Source organism: Haliotis asinina, chromosome 12 (genome assembly GCF_037392515.1).
Source record: "Haliotis asinina isolate JCU_RB_2024 chromosome 12, JCU_Hal_asi_v2, whole genome shotgun sequence".
In the NCBI taxonomy this organism is placed as follows: Eukaryota; Metazoa; Mollusca; class Gastropoda; order Lepetellida; family Haliotidae; genus Haliotis; species Haliotis asinina.
Window position 1 is genome coordinate 23697790 of NC_090291.1, and position 19472 is coordinate 23717261.

At 37.3% G+C, this 19472-nt stretch overlaps 1 protein-coding gene across 2 annotated transcripts in view; it reads right to left on the reverse strand.

Moving 5' to 3' along the window:
• Positions 1 to 268: 268 nt before the first annotated feature.
• Positions 269 to 19472, reverse strand: part of LOC137257620 (microtubule-actin cross-linking factor 1, isoforms 6/7-like) — a 229169-nt gene continuing 209965 nt past the window's right edge. Inside the window, exons 5-6 of one of the 2 annotated variants that reach the window (XM_067794945.1) lie at positions 4237 to 4389; positions 269 to 619 (exon numbers count right to left, since the gene is read on the reverse strand). In XM_067794945.1, the coding sequence (XP_067651046.1) occupies positions 295 to 619; positions 4237 to 4389 (478 nt within the window). In that variant the 3' untranslated portion in view covers positions 269 to 294. The remainder of the gene's footprint in view (positions 620 to 4236; positions 4390 to 19472) is intronic. The other variant, XM_067794946.1, reaches the window with a different exon arrangement.

The window sequence follows — 19472 nt, forward strand, 5'->3', positions numbered from 1 at the left end:
AGGCCAATGCAAACACATGCAAATGAAGAAAACTTTGATGCAATAATCACATGATCGACTGCACATGCAAAACCAGAATTGGCACTAACGTAATTTCCACAACCAATGGATGGGTTTGAGAGTGTTTTGCTAACATTTTTCAAAAGTCGAAAGATAGCGATCCCATTTCGGATACATAGATGTATCATCAGAGAAAAATTATTCATTATTTTTATAAAATTACATTTTGTAAAGTTTCTTTTTCAACTCAGTATATATTCAGCTTTTTCCATTTTTCAATGCAGATCTTATGTGTTAAAAGTAATGATCACAGACAAGTATTGGACAATCTGTGAATTCAACAGTATAGTCATAATACAGCATTATTTCTTGAGGGTTGTCCTTGCTGTTTCCTTCATAGCCACAGTCCTCAAGTCTAAAATCAGGTGGCAGTCGTACATCCTTTGTACGGGTTTTGTCCTGGAAGATTGATATTTTTGTGGACTGGACACTTGTGAGATGCACCAAAAGCTGTACCAGACCAAACACTGGCAAGTGGGAGTGGACAAGAACATTCACATGGCCGGGGTGATGCTTGAACTTTTCAAAAGTCACTAGTCGCAATTCAATGTGTAGGTATCTGCAACACACAGTAAAATGTGTCAGTGGTTCATCTGTCATGATTTACATTTCTTTTTCAAATTCATCACACAATTGATATCCCTGGCAGGTTTCGGAGATTACAGGAAACTGTCTCGTCATACGAGCAAGTGTTGATTGTTTAATAGTTTAATTGCGTTGTAAAGGTATATGTTGAAAGAAAGCAGGAGTGAATACATGTCATATATGTAACGTTTTACGTAATTTTACTACACTTTCTCTTGTAGACTTTTGGTGGCGTGTGTATTTTCTTAACACATGTTTGTATTCTTTGCATGTAAGACATACTTAAACAAATTGTCCCTCTCAAATCATTGTGTGAGGTTAAATTGTTCAAAACATCTATGTCAGTGGCAGTAAAGAAGAATTTATGCACATGCCTAATAATCTTGGGGCATGTGTATTTTCTTAACACATGTTTGTATTCTTTGCATGTAAGACATATTTAAACAAATTGTCCCTCTCATATCATTGTGTGAGGTTAAATTGTGCAAAATATCTATGTCAGTGGCAGTAAAGAAGAATTTATGCACATGCCTAATAATCTTCTATGCAAGAAGCGTTTTCGCTGATGCGTTGCTAGTATATACTGAATATTTTAAGGTAAGTACTAATAAGCTAATGTGTGACTTACATGGAACAGATTCACAGTTTGTCACTTTGGTTCATCTAGATTTAACGCAGAAAATATACGTTACCACATGAACATACATTGTATGCATATTGTGTAATGATATTCCTTGCACATACATAAGACAAAGGGTCATGGGATCGGCGTCATCAAAGTTCCTGAATAGGACATTTTGTATCTCAACTGTTCAATATAGTGGCTGATTTGTTATCTATGACCAATCATATTCAACCTCAAAATAATAGCCTCTGGCAGAATGCATGTCCAGGTAAAGTTTTGTCCCTTGACAAGTGTAAAACAAACTAATGCGCTGTTATGTCACTGGACAACCTGTTTTGTGGAGTCCATTGTTAATCTTCTGAAATTCGTTTGCTTTCAAAACAAATATAAGTATGCCCATCTTCATAAATATTTGGGGAGATTCAACTACAAGTGTATACATCACAATAAATCAGTATCATGTAACTGTTTTGAATTCTATAATACATGTACTTGAATTGCGATATTTATTCGTAACAATGTGCAGATTATATTGAAATGTTCAGGAAGCCATTATGTTTGATGTATAAGTAGTGTGCGCAAAATGTATATGCAAATAAATACTATCTCTACTCCATGGTTGGATTGGGTTATCCGGGGTAAAAGTAATCGGATTGTAGCGCTTTGAGCGCTTTAAAGAAAAACAAACTCGTCAAAGTGCTTGTTAGTCCTACATGTACTCAGGCATCCTTACGATTATGTATGTTTTCATGATAACTAGAGTTGATAAAACCGAAATCCAGCATATCGATTGATCAGTGATCAAACCAATAGTCAATCTGTATCCAAGCTGTCTAGTGACGTGCTCCTCATAAATTTAGCCCACGCCCCATCAACTGTCCTTTCCTCTGTGACAGGCATCTCATGATATGATTGGTCATAGATAATAAGTGACCACCCACTACACTGAACAGCTGAGATACCGATTCTTCTTCTCAGGAAATTTGATGATGCATTATCACGCGACTCTTTGTTTTATGTCTGTGGAAGGAATAAGTAGTATACATTTTGTATACGTATGTTTGTATGGTCATGTTTGTATGTTTTCTGCATAGTGTCAAGCTATCAATGTGCTCTATGTTAATCGCAGACTAGCGTAATAGTATTTTCCTTTAAATAATCTGTACACTAGGAGAGAACTAGCAAAAATGCTAAGGTCGTAGAAGGTATAACGTATGTAAGAAAATTCTTTTTTACAATATTTCAATGTCATAGATGTTTTGAACAAGAGTCAAATCATGAAAAATGCCATATATATGTAAACAGCAATAGGCACCACTTCAAGATCTGTCTCAGATATCTGCCAAGATCTGTTGAAAGAGTATGAAATGGTTTTCGAGTTGTGCCCTGTAAACAAAGCCCATCCTCCCATTTTGAGACTAAGCCCAAATTGTTTCCATGGAAACCGTAAAAAAATAAGAATGCCAAAACTTTGTAAATAGCAAAAGGCACCACTTTGTGGTCTGGTTCAAACTGCATAGTTTTGCTCCAGAAACGAGACCCTTTCCTCCTTTTGAGACTCTGAGAGGAATGTTGGCGTCATCCAAGAAGATTACTTCCAGTTTATCCCAACATTTGATTTATGCTGTCATCCATGTACAGACAGCATCAGAAGAAGATTCCAGGCATTGTCAAGACTAGATCTGCAATACTGCTAGAAGATGAGTTGACCAGAAAATGATGCTGCAAGGCTAGTCCTGATCCTGATAGCTGACCATGGAGACAGACAAGATTCTCATCTTTGCTACTAGGCAGACCCTGGAACATCTCTGTGAAGCAGACATTTTGTATGCAAATGGATCCTTCTACTCCTCTCCTGCAGACTAACACCATACATACCGAAGTAGAGGGGACCATGTATCCTCTTGTATACATGCTACACCCTAACAAATCCCAGGCATACTACACCACAGCATTCCAGTTGTTGAAGACTGAGACAGAGCAACTTCACTTCAATCTCCAGACGCAGATTCAGCAGAGAGACTTTGAGAGAGCCATCACCAGTGCTGCCCTTGCTGTCTTTGATATGGTGGGAATCTGTGGCTGATGCTTCCACTATGCATATACTAGACACTATGAAGGAAGATACAGAATCTCAGACTTACATTACAATACAAGGAGGACACTGACTGCAGACAACTGGCCCATAGAGTAAAGATGCTCGCACTTGCCCCTCTAGATCAAGTTGACCTTGTTTGGTTAGATGCTAAAACTGTAACACTACTGAATGAGACAAGCACAAAGTTCAAAGTCTAGTTCAGATTTAGATATAATGTGATCATCAAATGAAGAAAGAAGAAATATGTTGTTGTTGACAACAGGTTGAGACGGGCGAAAGACGGTGAGTGTTTGGTGGCTATCTTGAAGTCATGGAGTATGTGGACTGTGTTGCCCAACTTCTTGATGATCGGGACTGATTGTGTTTGACTTGAATGTGACTTGTGTTCACATGGATGATTATTTTACTATTGTCACATATGTTTAAATGGTAATTTATCAACTGAATATGTGAAATATATTCACCAAATTTCATCATGAGTATACCCATATCACCTAATGGTTACTTTAACCACCTCTGATATATGGGCTCTCCTATATCCAGTTCACCTAATCCTGAGTAATCAACCAGGCACGACATACCCACATCACCTAATTTATTTTCTGCATCTAGCAAGAAAAAAATTAGGTGAAGTGGGAGAACCTCGATGTAACTGTTTTGTCCATGTTGATTTGACATCACATAGCAAAAAAACAAACTGTAATGTAACTGCAATCAAGTTACAGTGACTCAAAGATTTCAATAATGTGCACAGATCTTTTTCATCTTATTCATCCACCTGCAAAAATCACAGAGAAAGACATGATCACTTTAACCTCCATTATTATGTACTGAGGACAATAATTATAAATTGTCTTGAATATCTTACTTGGGATTTTTCTCTCTGTATGGTTCATCAATGGCCATCTTGCAGGAGACACACTTGTGCAAACTGTGATCACTTGGAATAAGAAACAGTTTTCCAGGTTGAGGGGCATCAGTTTCTTCAAGCCCCTCTTCATCTTCCAGTATTGTATTGTCTCTGATAGATTGAAAAAAACAATAATCAAATCTTTAAAGGGCATTTAGAAGTGGAAAGCATAAGAATTGCCAGATTTATGGATGACAGCTTCTTCATTGTGGATAACATGACGTTTCAGAGCATGTTTCAGAGTGAATTGTGTTGTCTAGAGGGGGATGTCAGACAAACAACAAATAAATTTCTTTGACCCATAATATGGTCATACAGTTTGAAATAATTTGGTTCAGAACATTTAGCAGATAAAGTGCTGTACGCTGTAATGGATGTCAGAAAATAGGAAAATATCAACAGTTTCCGACCTTCTCTCAAAACCATCTGAGGCCTCAGTCGAGATTCCTTATCGTTTCTACAATATGGTGACTACCTGAAAATCTTGTATCTGGCTTCAACAAGGGAGCTTCATTTGTTGTTTTGTTTTGTTTGAATTTGCTGAACCATGCAAAAGCCTGTTGTGAGTTTTACTACAACCACCGATACCACACTGTGGGATAATCTTACACTTGGAACCAATGTGAGTATAACCAAGACACTGAAAACAGGCACTGTGCTTTTTAGTGGTGTCCCATCTATCAGATACACCCATGTTCTTGAATTCTTGACACTTCCACAACTCATGATTATCACCACAGACTCTACATGAAGTACTTCTTTGAGAGGGGGTGCTTTGATACAACTGATTGTGACAAATGTACAAGAACTTTTTACTTTTGTAATGTGATGCTTTATCTTTTTGTGCTATGCCATGTAGGTTTTCGGAAGCTATAGTCTGATACTCAGACTCTTGTAATATCCATTCCCTGAAAGATTCTACGCTTTCTTGGCGTTCACCATCGTGAAGCCATCTTTGATACTGTGATATCATTGTTTCGGTCATTTTCTTTAGCAGAATGTTGTATAGCAATCCATTGCCCAATGCTCAAACCTATCAGCCTCTCTTATGTTAGCAACTGCTGTATCTAATGCATCTACAAATTTCTCGAGGTCCTTAGCACAGCCTTGGCGAATGGGTATAGAATTACTCAGTGTTTCTAACTGTAAGGAAATCTGTCGTCTCTTTCCTCCATACGTCCATTCCAAACGTAGCAAAGCCATGTCATACGCCACAGCACTATGCCTTAACCCTTCAAATACTTTCAAAGCACTGCCTGATAAGTATTGCTGTAACTGTTGTTACTGTTAAGAATTTACCGTCACAACAGTTTAAGAAATCCCCTTGTAAACTAGCAAAACAGAAGAAAGACAAGTTGTTTACATTCAAATTCTATATTGTTATGTAATGAGAGCAAGATATACAAAGTCACAAGTCAATATAACAATGCAGATTTCAGGTACAATTCAAGAGAGACAAAATCTATGTCAGTGGGTCACAAAAAAACAATATATCAAACTCACCAAAGTGTTGGTGTGAGAGAGAATCAACTATGGCAGAATGTAAACACAGCGATCGGTGCGACAGCAGATAATGTAGATTCAGGCGTTGACATGATTTTGATGACTAAAAGCATGGCAGAGATGTAACACCAGCGAATATGAATGAATGTGAGTGTGAGTGTCGCCCTCAACACGGCAACCAGCCTTTATATATATTTACAAAGTTATTTCCCGAAAGTTTGGGCACACAGTAGAATGGTCTCGAAACAGTATCCCGGAAGTGAAAAATCGAAAACTAGGAACAGATAAGTTCCGGAATGCCAGAATGATAAAAGTGTTGACCAGACATTAAAACGAAATGTGACCCATAATATTTACTATTCAAAACACTGAACATTGTGACCCAATAATAATTATTACAGAATTAATAACAAAATATACAGAAAATACACACTCGTAACACTCTCCCCTTGATGAAAAGAAAGTTTCGCAGAAACTCTCTGTTACATTCTTAGCAATAGTAACATAATAACATGACATGTAACAATATGAGTAATATGCAAACTTCTTGCAAAATTACAATGACAAAATGCATTTATTTCCATACAGCATTATCAAGTCATCGTACATTTATACCCTGGAAAATGCATCAGCACAAACATTGTCTTTGCCTTTAATGTGTTTGATCACAAGATTGAACCCTTGCAAGGTCAAACTCCACCTCATAAGTCTCTGATTCTTGTTCTTCATTTTGTGATGAAAAGTCAAGGGATTGTGATCAGTAAAAACTTCAATTGGCAAAGTGGTAGTACCAAGGTACACTTCAAAATGCTGTAAAGCTAACGAAAGACCTAATGTCTCTTTCTCAATGGTGACCCGTGAAGGTCCCGGGGTAGAATAGGCCTTCAGCAACCCATGCTTGCCATAAAAGGTGACTATGCTTGTCGTAAGAGGCGAGTAATGGGATCGGGTGGTCAGACTAGCTGACTTGGTTGACACATGTCATCGGTTCCCCATTGCGCAAATCGATGCTCATGTTGTTGATCACTGGATTGTCTGGTCCAGACTCGATTATTTACAGACCGTCACCATATAGCTGGAATATTGCTAAGTGCGACGTAAAACTAAACTCACTCACTCACTCACTCTCAATGGTAGAATAATTTCTTTGGTGCTTGTCAAATTTCTTTGAAAAATAACAAACTGGATGTTCAATCCCTGAATCATCATCTTGAATCAGGACAGCACCTGCACCAACATCACTTGCATCAATTTGCAACTTCAAAGCTTTCTCAAAATTTGGTGCCTGCAATACTCAGGAGAATTCAGGAGTATGGCTTTGACTTTTTCAAATGCAGTCTGACAACTGCTTTCCCACTGAAAGTTTACCTTTTTCACCAAAAGGTTGGTTAGTGTAAATACAACATCTGAGAAGTTTTGACAAAACTTTCTGTAATAGCCAACCATACCCAAGAATCTCATCAGCTCTCCCTTAGATTGAGGTACTGGAAAATGTACAATTGCCTCAACTTTAGCATGAACTGGTTGTACCTGGCCGTGCCCTACAACCTGCCCTAAAAATTCCACTTGTGCCTTTCCGAGTTCACACTTGGCGAGATTCACAGTTAACTTCGCCTCAGACAGTCTTTCAAAGAAAGCACGAGTCCTTTTCAGATGGTCGTAATCGATGACATCATCCATGTACGCGTTGACACGATCAAGGCCTGATGTGACATTGTTGACGAGTGTCTGGAATGTCGCTTGAGTGTTCTTCAGACCAAACGGCATCACCTTGTATTGATACAGTCCACTTGGTGTAGCGAATGCTGATATTTTCTTCACACGGTCTGTAAGTGGAATCTGCCAGAAGCCCTTCAGTAAGTCAAACTTACTTATATATTTGGCTTGACCAATGTGATCAATGCAATTGTCCACTCTCGGAGTAGGATACGAGTCAGTTCATGAGAGTGCATTGACAGCTTTCATGTAAGCACAGCAGTGCTAACACATCAGAATTTCTCAACTTTGGTGAAACATTGTCACTAAGATCATCAAACTTCACATTACTAACACAATCATCAATGTTGTCAACATTTTCACAATTGTCTTTAGTACAATCAGTAACTGGGGAGAGTGTGGCAATACAATTGACATGTTTGGTTTCCAACCTGTCATGATATTTCTTAATCATGTTCACATGACACAATCTCTTTTGTATACGACGACCAGGTGTCAAGACGACATAGTCTGTGTCGCTAACCTTTTTGTCAACAACATATGGACCTTGATATTGTTACGAGTGCGTATTTTCTGTATATTTTGTTATTCATTCAGTAATAATTATTACTGGGTCACAATGTTCAGTGTTTTGAATAGTAAATATTATGGGTCACATTTCGTTTTAATATCTGGTCAACACTTTTAGCATTCTGGCATTCTGGAACTTATCTGTTCCTAGTTTTCGAAGCTCACTTCCGGGATACTGTTTCGAGACCATTCTACAGTGTTGACGATGTTCGTTTGTACCCGCACTTTCGGGAAATGACTTTGTGAACATATATAAAGGCTGGTTGCTGTGTTGAGGGTGACATTCACACTAAAACTCAGTTACATCTCTGCCACGCTTGATAATCGAAACCTGTCAACGCCAGACCTACATTATCTGCTGTCGCACCAATCGCTGTGTTTACATTTTGCCATAGCTGTTCCCTCTCACACCAAGACTTTGGTGAGTTTGCTATATTGAATTTTGTGACCCATTGGCTTAGATTTTGTCTCTCTTGAATTGTACCTGAAATCTGCATTGATTTAATGACTTGTGACTTTGTATACCTTGTTCTCGTCGTATAACAATATAGAATTTGAACGTAAACAACTTGTCTTTCTTCTGTTTTGCTGGTTTACAAGGGGATTTCTTAAATTGTTGTGATGGTAAATTCTTAACCATTGAAAATTGGGGGCTCGTCCGGGATAGAATTATTTGACATTTGAGACCTTTTGCGAAATATATTCCAAATTTCTGCAATTTTGCACAAGTTAATTGTTGAACCAGCAAAATGGTGTTTGAACTTGAGAAGTTTGTATTGTCCCCTGACTCTGAGACAATTAATCAGTTGAGGAAATCTGAGATTCATTGCAAATTTCTTCACATCTCAAACTTGATGCCAAACCTGCTATGAGGAAATTTCAGATTTTGAAAATTGTTTTGAACCACTATATTGATGAAGGAGTTTTTGAGGATGATGTTTTGGAAATGGTGTCAGAGGAATGTTCAGACCTGTTGGAAATGAAAAAATTAGAACTGAAAAAGTTGGAAAAAGAGATGGAAACGAAAAAGTTTGAGATGGCGAAAGAAATACAACTGAAGAAATTGCAAGCTGATAGAGAAATTGCTCTGAAAAAACATGAAAACCCTTCTCAGACCTCAGATTCTTCCACTTTTGACATTGCAAGGCATGCTAGGCTTGTACCTCTATTTATTGAGAAAGAAGTAGACAAATATTTTCTACATTTGGAGAAAGTTGCTGAAAATCTCAAGTGGCCTAGGGAGTCATGGACTATGTTATTGCAAACTGTTTTGAAGGGAAAGCTCAGGATGCTTATTCAGCCTTGTCAGTACAATAAAGCTCAGATTATGATCTTGTCAAGAGTACACTTTTGAAAGCTTGTGAGTTAGTACCTGAGGCTTATCGTCAGAAATTCAGAAATGTTCACAAAAGGGACAATGAGACTTTGTAGAGTTTGCTACAGAAAAGGAAACATTGTTTGATAGGTGGTGTGGGTTTAAGGAGGTCACAGATTTTGATAATTTGAGACTGTTAGTGTTGATGGAAGATTTCAAGCAGAGTGTTCATGCTGACCTTAAGATTTACTTGGATGAACAAAAGGTTGATGACTTACATAAGGCAGCAATGTTGGCAGATGATTATTGTTTGACTCACAAGAGTTCTTTTAAGTCTCCAGGTAATACAAAGTTTTTTGGCCAAAAGGGCTTTTCCCAGGTTAAGACTTCAGGATGTGCAGGTTACAGTGGTGTTAGAACAGGCTCAAATTCTAGTGGCAAGCAGTCACATACTTTACAGTCTAAGCCTAAGACTACCGGGTGGTTCTGATCCTGTTTGTGCATATTGTAAGAAGCCAGGTCATTTGGTGTCTGCATGTTACAAACTCCAATTTAAAAATCAGGCTACAGGTTCCCCAAATGCTTTTGTGTCCATCGCACCTAAGCCTTTCTTTCCAGGTGGTTCTGAAGAGAGTTTTGTCTGTGAGAGTAAGTCTGTAGTTCGGGAGGAGTTTTTGCCCTTTGTGTCTAACGGTTCTGTGTCACTTGTGGGAGATAATTCTACCCCACGGCCCGTTATTATGTTGAGGGATACTGGAGCTCTTCAGTTTCTGATTTTGAAGGATATTTTCCCTTTTTGTGATGAGTCTTCAGCTAATTCAGATGTTTTGCTTCAGGGTATAGGTGGGAATTCTTCTGCTCCTCTCCATTTTGTGAATTTGACCTTAGATCTGATTTCAGGTGAGGTGAAAGTTGGTGTTCTTGACTCTCTCCCAGTTCCGGGTGTAGATTTGTTGATCGGTAATGATCTTATGGGGGCCAAAGTTGGCACTGATCCTATTGTCACTGTTTTTCCGGAGAGTTCAGTTAGTACTGAAAAGATGGAGGATGAATTTCTGGGTATTTTTCCATGTTGTGCAGTGACTCGTTCAATGTCGAAAGGCATTTCTTCCAAGTCTTCCTTGCAGAATGATACCATTTATGATTTGTCAGGTACTTTTATGGATCATTCTTTGTGTGAGGTGGAGACAGAGGACTTATCTTCAAAGAGTAGTAGCTCTTCAGGACTTCTTGATAAGTCAGATAGTTTGTCAGGTGGTGAACATGTTCTTTCCAGAGAGCAGCTTATTAGTGCACAGGGTGAGGATGTTGAAGTGCAGAAGTTGGCTAGTAAGGCTATTTCTTTTGAGGAACCTTTCAGTAGAGTTATTTTTGATTGTGTTGGTCCACTACCTAAGACTAAGTCTGGTTATTAGTATTTACTCACAATCATGTGTGCTTCTACCAGATTTCCTGAAGCAATTCCGCTTCATAGGATTGTTGCTCCTGTGATTGTCAAAGCTTTGATCAAGTTTTTCACCTTAGTTGGTTTGCCAGATGTTGTTCAGTCTGATCAGCGCTCAAATTTTATGTCTAAGGTGTTTCAACAAGCTATGTACCAGTTAGGTATCAAGTGAGTTAAGTCTAGTGCTTATCATTCAGAGTCACAGGGAGCTTTAGAAAGATTTCATCAAACTTTGAAGAATATGATCAAGACTTATTGTTTTGAGACAGAGGAAGATTGGGATGAGTGTGTGCATTTGTTGTTGTTTGCTGTCAGAGAGTCAGTTCAGGAAAATTTAGGGTTTAGCCCCTTTGAGCTTGTATTTGGTCACAGTGTGCGTGGCCCATGAAAACACTTAAAAGAACAATGGCTCAGTGACAGCCCTGAGATCAATCTCTTAGACTATGTGACTACATTTGGGGACAGACTATTAAAAGCAAGTGAGTTGGCTAGAAGAAACTTGAAAGTTTCACAAGAAAAAATAAAGCTGAACTATGACAAAAAGTCAAAAGAGAGAAATTTCACTTGTGGTGAGAAAGTGTTAGTTTTGCTTCCCATACATGGTCAGCCACTGAGAGCAAGATATTGTTACAGATAAGAATTTACCGTCACAACAATTTAAGAAATCCCCTTGTAAACAAGCAAAACAGAACAAAGACAAGTTGTTTACATTCAAATTCTATATTGTTATACGACGGGAACAAGGTATACAAAGTCACAAATCAATATAACAATGCAGATTTCAAGAGAGACAAAATCTAAGTCAATGGGTCACAAAACAGTATCGACAGACGGAAGTGAGCTTCGAAAACTAGGAGCAGATAAATTCTGGAATGACAACTGGAACAGGGAGAGAGTCAAAAACACCAACTTTCACCTCACCTGAAATCAGATCTGAGGTCAAATTCACAAAATGGAGAGGAGCAGAAGAATTCCCACCTATACCCTGAAGCAAAACATCTGAGTTAGCTAAAGACTCATCACAAAAAGGGAAAATATCCTTCAAAATCAGAAACTGAAGAGCTCCAGTATCCCTCAACATAATAACGGGCCGTGGGGTAGAATTATCTCCCATAAGTAACACAGAACCCTTATACACAAAGCGTAAAAACTCCTCCCGAACTACAGAATCTGGAGACTTACTCTCACAGACAAAACTCTCTTCAGAACCACCTGGAAAGAAAGGCTTAGGTGCGATGGACACAAAAGCATTTGGGGAACCTGTAGCCTGATTTTTAAACTGGAGTTTGTAACATGCAGACACCAAATGACCTGACTTCTTACAATATGCACAAACAGGATCAGAGCCACTGGTAGTCTTAGGCTTAGACTGTAAAGTATGTGACTGCTTACCACTAGAATTTGAGCCTGTTCTAACACCACTGTAACCTGCACATCCTGAAGTCTTAACCTGGGAAAAGCCCTTTTGGCCAAAAAACTTTGTATTACCTGGAGACTTAAAAGAACTCTTGTGAGTCAAACAATAATCATCTGCCAACATTTGTTCATCCAAGTAAATCTTAAGGTCAGCATGAACACTCTGCTTGAAATCTTCCATCAACACTAACTGTCTTAAACCATCAAAATCTGTGACCTCCTTAGACCCACACCACCTATCAAACAATGTTTCCTTTTCTGTAGCAAACTCTACAAAAGTTTCATTGTCCCTTTTGTGAGCATTTCTGAATTTCTGACGATAAGCCTCAGGTACTAACTCACAAGCTTTCAAAAGTGTACTCTTGACAAGATCATAATCTGAGCTTTATTGTACTGACAAGGCTGAATAAGCATCCTGAGCTTTACCTTCAAAACAGTTTGCAATAACATAGTCCATGACTACCTAGGCCACTTGAGATTTTCAGCAACTTTCTCAAAATATTTGTCTACTTCTTTCTCATTAAAAGGGGGTACAAGCCTAGCATGCCTTGCAATGTCAAAATGGACACAGGCATCACATCAAACATCGTATTAACATTTGCATTCATGGACGTTGCCAAATGCAAACAATGTTCATAAACCTCATGGACAGAGCTGTACGAAATGAGGACACTCGTGCCATCACATGCCATTGTACTCTCCTCATTCCTCGAATGTGAATCGAAAACAAAGAATGAACCTCTGCATTGTACAATGGCACATACAGTATCACAAAAGTTCACAAAACATGAGCTATGATCGAATAACCCTCTTTCTAATGCAAGCTCAAGACCAACAAAACCTCCAAAATTGCCTATGTCTTCTGCAGGCCATGATAACCCAGAGTTTGGTTCGTGTCTCATTAGCCTGAAAGCGCTATCATCAGAAGCAGAGACATATTCTGGCAGTTCATTGATCAACAGATGTGTTGCAGATATGGTGGAAGATCTTTGAATGTGCCCATACAACTCCATCAACAAGGACTTTGTCTAGGTCATCCACTGTCCAGTTATATGATGGTGTAATCTGGGCATTGTACAGAAACATAAGTGCACAGCAAGTGCACTGACAACTGGAGTTTGGCATAAAGCACTCATCCCCTTGATGAAAACAACCTCTCAGCTTTATCTGAAAACTGGATTTTGTACATCGCTGCCACTATCTGAGTTGTTTTAAAAAAATGCAGGAATTCTTGTCCCTGCTCAATCACATCAATATTTCTTCAAATCTGATGCAATTTTTCAGCCCAAGACAGAAATTAAGGCATTATGTTTGTATATCTAGGTTTAATTGTGGACAAATATGTTTAGATTTTTTATTACAGTCCTCGAAAGGGTGAAAAATGAGCTGTTTTCACTGTCCCTCAGTCAGGGTGTTGTTCGTTTTTCATATCTGTTGATACAAATTCACTAAATTAGTTAACTTTCGGGGGCTGATTTCATGTGTATGAACTGTTTAGTTCATACACATAATGATTGAAAGTTGTTTGACGCCATATTTTTTTAAAATAAGACATGTTTTATAGCTGTCCCTCAGCTATTGTTCTTTCCCGTAACGACAGCCTCAATATATTAGGACTTGGAGCATATATTTATTAAGCATCTTTCCTGTAACAATACTTTTGCACTGACATGTACAATATTGCAAAATTTTGTTTCCATGATTGCATTTGAACTATGAAACATTTAAAACTTGCAAAGTCCAATTTTTGCGAGGGGGCAATTAACTTCCTCATAATGTTATTTGTGTTGATGTACTTCTTTCCTGTAACATTCTTTCCTGTAACGCTAAGAATTGTAACAGGAAAGAAAAATCAGACGTGTAAACAGGAACTATGTATATAATATAAACTTGTATCTTAATATATTATTAGGTGTGAACCTTGCACACTTTTGGTTCAACATGTTATGTTTATACAATGTGAAAAAGAGATGATAAGTGACATTTTTCCCCTCAGACTGTTACAGTAGAGAGAGGTAATTGTTACGGGAAAGAATATATCGGTTACTGTTATTATCATGTTAAAGTTTTCACTAATATCTTACCCTAAGTAGGAGTAATTGTTAAATGAATATTATTCTCTACCGTATGTGTATGAAATTAACAGCATTTGCTAGATACACATACTGATTTAACTACAATGAAATACAATCGTTACAGTAAAGAATTAATTCTGTTACTGTAAAGAACGTGTATGTTACAATAAAGAAAAACAGCACATGACAGGGGATATTTGTATTAAATATGCATATGTCTTAATATATTTGTAGGTGAAAACCAGTGTAAACTCACATTTTTGGTTCACCACATTGATGGTTATTTAAAGGGGCACTGATGTGGAGCAATTTCCGTGGACTGGTGTAAACTTTTGTTATTGTTTTTCTCCTATGAGTACCCGTATGATATCCCAGAATTTGTGACTAGTTCGTGACCTCTGCTGCGCAGTCTGTATGCGCAATTGATAGTTTATGTGTAGACTAATCAGCAAAGATGAAGTCATTTTTACTTCATTACAAATGTATTATGAAAACAAATGAAACACTTTGAAGGTTGATCATCTGCCAGTGGTAGAAATGGTAAAAAACTATCAGTACGGAAAAATAACGAAGCCAATGTACGTCTCTGTATTTTGTCTCATAAACACGCAGTCTGCTTATACTTATAGTAAATTTCTAACATGACAGCAACATTTATACATTGTATAGATTGCCAATGTGGATCCTATTTCACACAGAGATGCGATACAGTGCTTTCTGTCATATGGATCCTGCTGAAAGCTACAACAAATAAATTAAAACAAAATGCAAATAATGAATGTAAAACAGACTAATTTTATAGCAACAATGTCAGGCTGCTACCTTGTTCAGAAGTGTATCCATCAATATCCACATAAAAGAAATCGTATTCCATTCATTTGCAGCTGGTAAATAATCCTGCTCTGTGTCATGTGTCTTACAACAGTCTAATTTGCGAAAAAGTAACACATCGTTTCACGTCTTTCACATTGGTGAAAACCTGATAAACCTCTCATTGGTTACCCTAGATAGCACACCTGACAACTAATTGTATGATGTCCGCCATTCTGAGTAATTTAGTTAACCAATAATGAGCAATCAATGAGTCAACGCAAGGGTGGTTAATTCTTTGAAGGGAGGATGTTGTTTTTACACTCGCACTTTACGACAAAGCATAGTCAGTATAAATTAGTACATCTACACACATTGCCTTTTGACAAATCCGCTGTAGAAGATAAAAGTAATTAATCAATCAGTGTGTTATCGGTTAATTCTTTGATTGATGTTTGTTTTTGTAACTCAGCTGATAAACTCTCTTGCATCACTTACATGCACATACTACATAACATACAATACATTTGCCATTACAGACCTTAATTTATACTGTTGAGTATTTACTCCAGACAGGAGAAATGCCAAATCGGAACCTTTGTTGAGTAACCGAAGTGGTGTTACTACTAATTACACCTGTCATAAACTCATTAACTGACCACCCAGAGAATGATGACAAATAACACGTGTAGGTTTACACCATCAAACGCGAGTTACAGCAAGGAAGATGTAACCTCTGTGTTGCATGCAGCCTGAAAACACATGGGCCGAAACTGTTTTGAGGAAACCAACGGGGGAACTTCGTTACATAAGGAATACATACAGGTATTTGCTGTGTACTTGGGTAAATAGGTGTAATTGGTTTGTTTGTTTTTCACGTAAGAAAATTTTCAGATTTCTCTACCAAAGGCAAAGTCGTTGTTTTTAGTTTACGAATTCAAATAAATCAACTGTGTGTTTTTATTATCATAAATAATAAACCAGGGCAGCTACCACAGCTACCAAAATTTACGTATGATGTTTGCTATGACAGCTGAACCAAGACTCAAAACTACCCAAATCTAAAGCTTTGCAATCTTTCGGACTGAAACAAATGGCTTGCTACGTGCCTGTAGACATCATATTTTCACGTAACATGATTAAATATCAAGGTTAAAAACACAGAAATAGGATCAAATTGGATCATTCACTATACCATCCAAGCATCCGAAAAAAACTACACTGCTGGGATATTTTGCAACGATCAGACAAGGAATACCATGGATATTTTTAAATAATGGCATATGATAGGCATCTGGCCTCCTGACTGTTTAGGTGAAGAAATTCTGCTAATATGGACAGGAGCCCAGTCCCTTTGTCCGTCACGGTCGAGGGAGCGGGCGCTGACCAATTGCAGTTTGGTTTCGTAATTAGACCGTTGGTAAGAAACATTATTCGATCCGCATCAGTGCCCCTTTAATGTGAAAAATAGATTGTTAAGCAACATTTTTTGTCTTTCCTTTAACAAGCGTATCTTTCCCGTAACAACAATACTTTTTGTATTTTTGAAAGGTTTTAAATAATCATATTGATTTTAAAATATTGTATCGAGAAGTATGAATGTTTTCAATACCATTAATGTAATAAAACATTTTCTTGGGTGAGATTTTGCTGAAAAAAACCCAAAATGGACACTAAGTTCTATGTGTGATTTCTAGAAATATAAATACAAATCTATTTAAGCAAAGAAATCCATGCAAATTCAAGCATTTAGGTGGATATACATACAATCTAAGCTTATCTTCATGTCTGTTACACAATATTGCTAGAAATATCATTTTTATATCAAGTTACATCATCTAAAGTGTTGTTACGGGAAAGAAATGTAAATTTGGTGATTTGAGAAAACTTACAAATTTAAAAACAAAAATTGCAATTAAGGCCTAATTCTCTTATGTTTAGAAAGAGCAATAGCATATGATGCTATTTAAAGAATGAAAAAATAACTTTTCAGTCATTTCATTTTGTCATTTCATGAGATCTAAATGTTGGCATATTTTGAAAAAGACTCATCTATGCGGTCCATGGATATAACATTGCAGTCACCATCTACAGACATGTTCATGGCACTTACATCATCTACTGCTACGTCATCTGAAGTATGATGTATTTGATCTCTCACTGTCTTAGCCTGAGACTTCTTCCAGTATTTCTTCTGTGACATTGCTGTTAATGGTTAACTGATAATCACACAAGTCAACACAATGACAATTAAAACTAAATGTGTCAAATTAATAAGTTGAGTGTTGGCGAGTCTCAAATGAATGACTTTGACAAAGACAAATTCACAAAACTATTTGTAATCGCCAAGCTAGTTACATGTTATTACAGTATAATTTCAATGGCTTAATAATCACACGTCAAGCTAATGCTACAAGAGACAAACAAGGAACCGACAAGCTTAACTAAAGTAACTTTAGTATGCAATCAAGTACTAAGGACAATGATAACTGCTACACATCGCAGTTCCAATCAATCTAACACTCACAACAATTAAACACGTTATTCAAGTAACTACATACTCCTAGCTAACAAGCTAAAAACGTAATAAAACACCAGCCAGTTGAACAAAGTACAGGTGAACAGTAAACAATAGCAGGTGAGTGCAAACATAACGAGAATGAAATAAGCGATTTACATGCTTCCGGTTAGGAAATATTTTTCAAGTATTCATTGCTAACCATTAATGACACGGCTGTAGCATGTCACAATAACGGATTATATAGCTTCCACTGTATATGAAAAATCACCTAACCTTGACTTAATTCATGCTGAATTTAAAAATGAATTTGATCTTCACATTGGCGTTTCAAAGTCACCAAATTTCGCTGAATTTGGCTGAATGTAAAACAATAAAAAAAAGCACATCTGAGAATTATTTGACAAATCCCCTTGAATAACTCTTTCAATATCGCGATGTGAAAATCTTTCACCAACTTTAAATACGAGTCATATGATGTGTCATGGCCAACAAATCAAACTTGTCTCAAGAATTAAGTAATACAATTCACCCAATCCTTTCTTCGTTAACGCTGTTAACAAAATTCAAATTAATACACCATTCAATACGAATGCGATCTATAAAGATGAACTCACAATGCCTTGAAGATCAAAATGTGAAAATATTTCATGAGTCTTGAAAATGATGTCTCCAGGCCAAGAAATTAGCCTGCCTGCTTTCTTTGCTAACACTTCACAAAATCAAATATCCCAGACAATATGAATGCGACCTTATCAGTTGCAATCCCAAAGTCACAATTCTTTCAGTATCACACTGTGTAAATATTTCAGCAACTTTGAGAATGACGACTCAAGGACAACAAATTAAATATGCCGCAACAAATACAAGAATAACTGACAAGTCCCAGGATCACACCTCAATCTGACACTCACAGCAAGTTTTCAGTAGGTTATGCTCAAGATACATAAACCAACCAAACGGAAATCAATATCTATCATTCCCCACCGTTAAGCACGGAATACAAAATAACTAATATGGTAATGATCACATCACCATGATTTATACAACGAAACTATGATAGCTAAACAATCACTCTTCACACAGTAATACACACACAAACTCAACATAAATAACTTCCCCTCATTCTGCAGCCTCGGGGGATTAAAACAACCAATATTAGTGGATACTTTACAAGATGATAATTCCTACAAAATCGAAATCTACATCGGTTATAAATTCAAACACTTGCTACGATACTAAAAATTAAACCACGACAGTGTGCAGTTGATAAAAAATTGCGAACACAATGCAATTCGAACAGCTGATATCAAAGCATGCCATGCCCTGACTAGTAAGCTAATGCGAGGACACAATGGCAATGGGTAATTTTTATATACATCGATACAAATATCCGCGAAGAGATGTGCGTTTTACCTAATGTTTGTAATACCTAATTCTGAAAACGTACCATTGACTCAAAACAAATTTGAAAATCAAATTCCGTTATTATAAAATTCTGCTCTTTACGCTATGGTCAAAACATTAACAAAGACATGTCTATTTGCAAACCACAATGTCTCAATAGAACCTAAGCTTATCTTCAACTTGTTCAGCTCAATTGGAATCAAATGTTCACAGAAATGCTCATGCTTCGATAAATCGCACATCGCTTCCCGGATGATATTGCTTTCATGTCGGCAAACAATTGCGAATCAATCAAGTTCTAACTAACTTCTGCTCTTGCGTTATGTGAGCGACATCAACAGAGGACATTCTATTTACATAATGCCTGACTGTGACAGGATCCGGTTTGACTTCTTGACCCCAACAAAATTAATCTCAAAA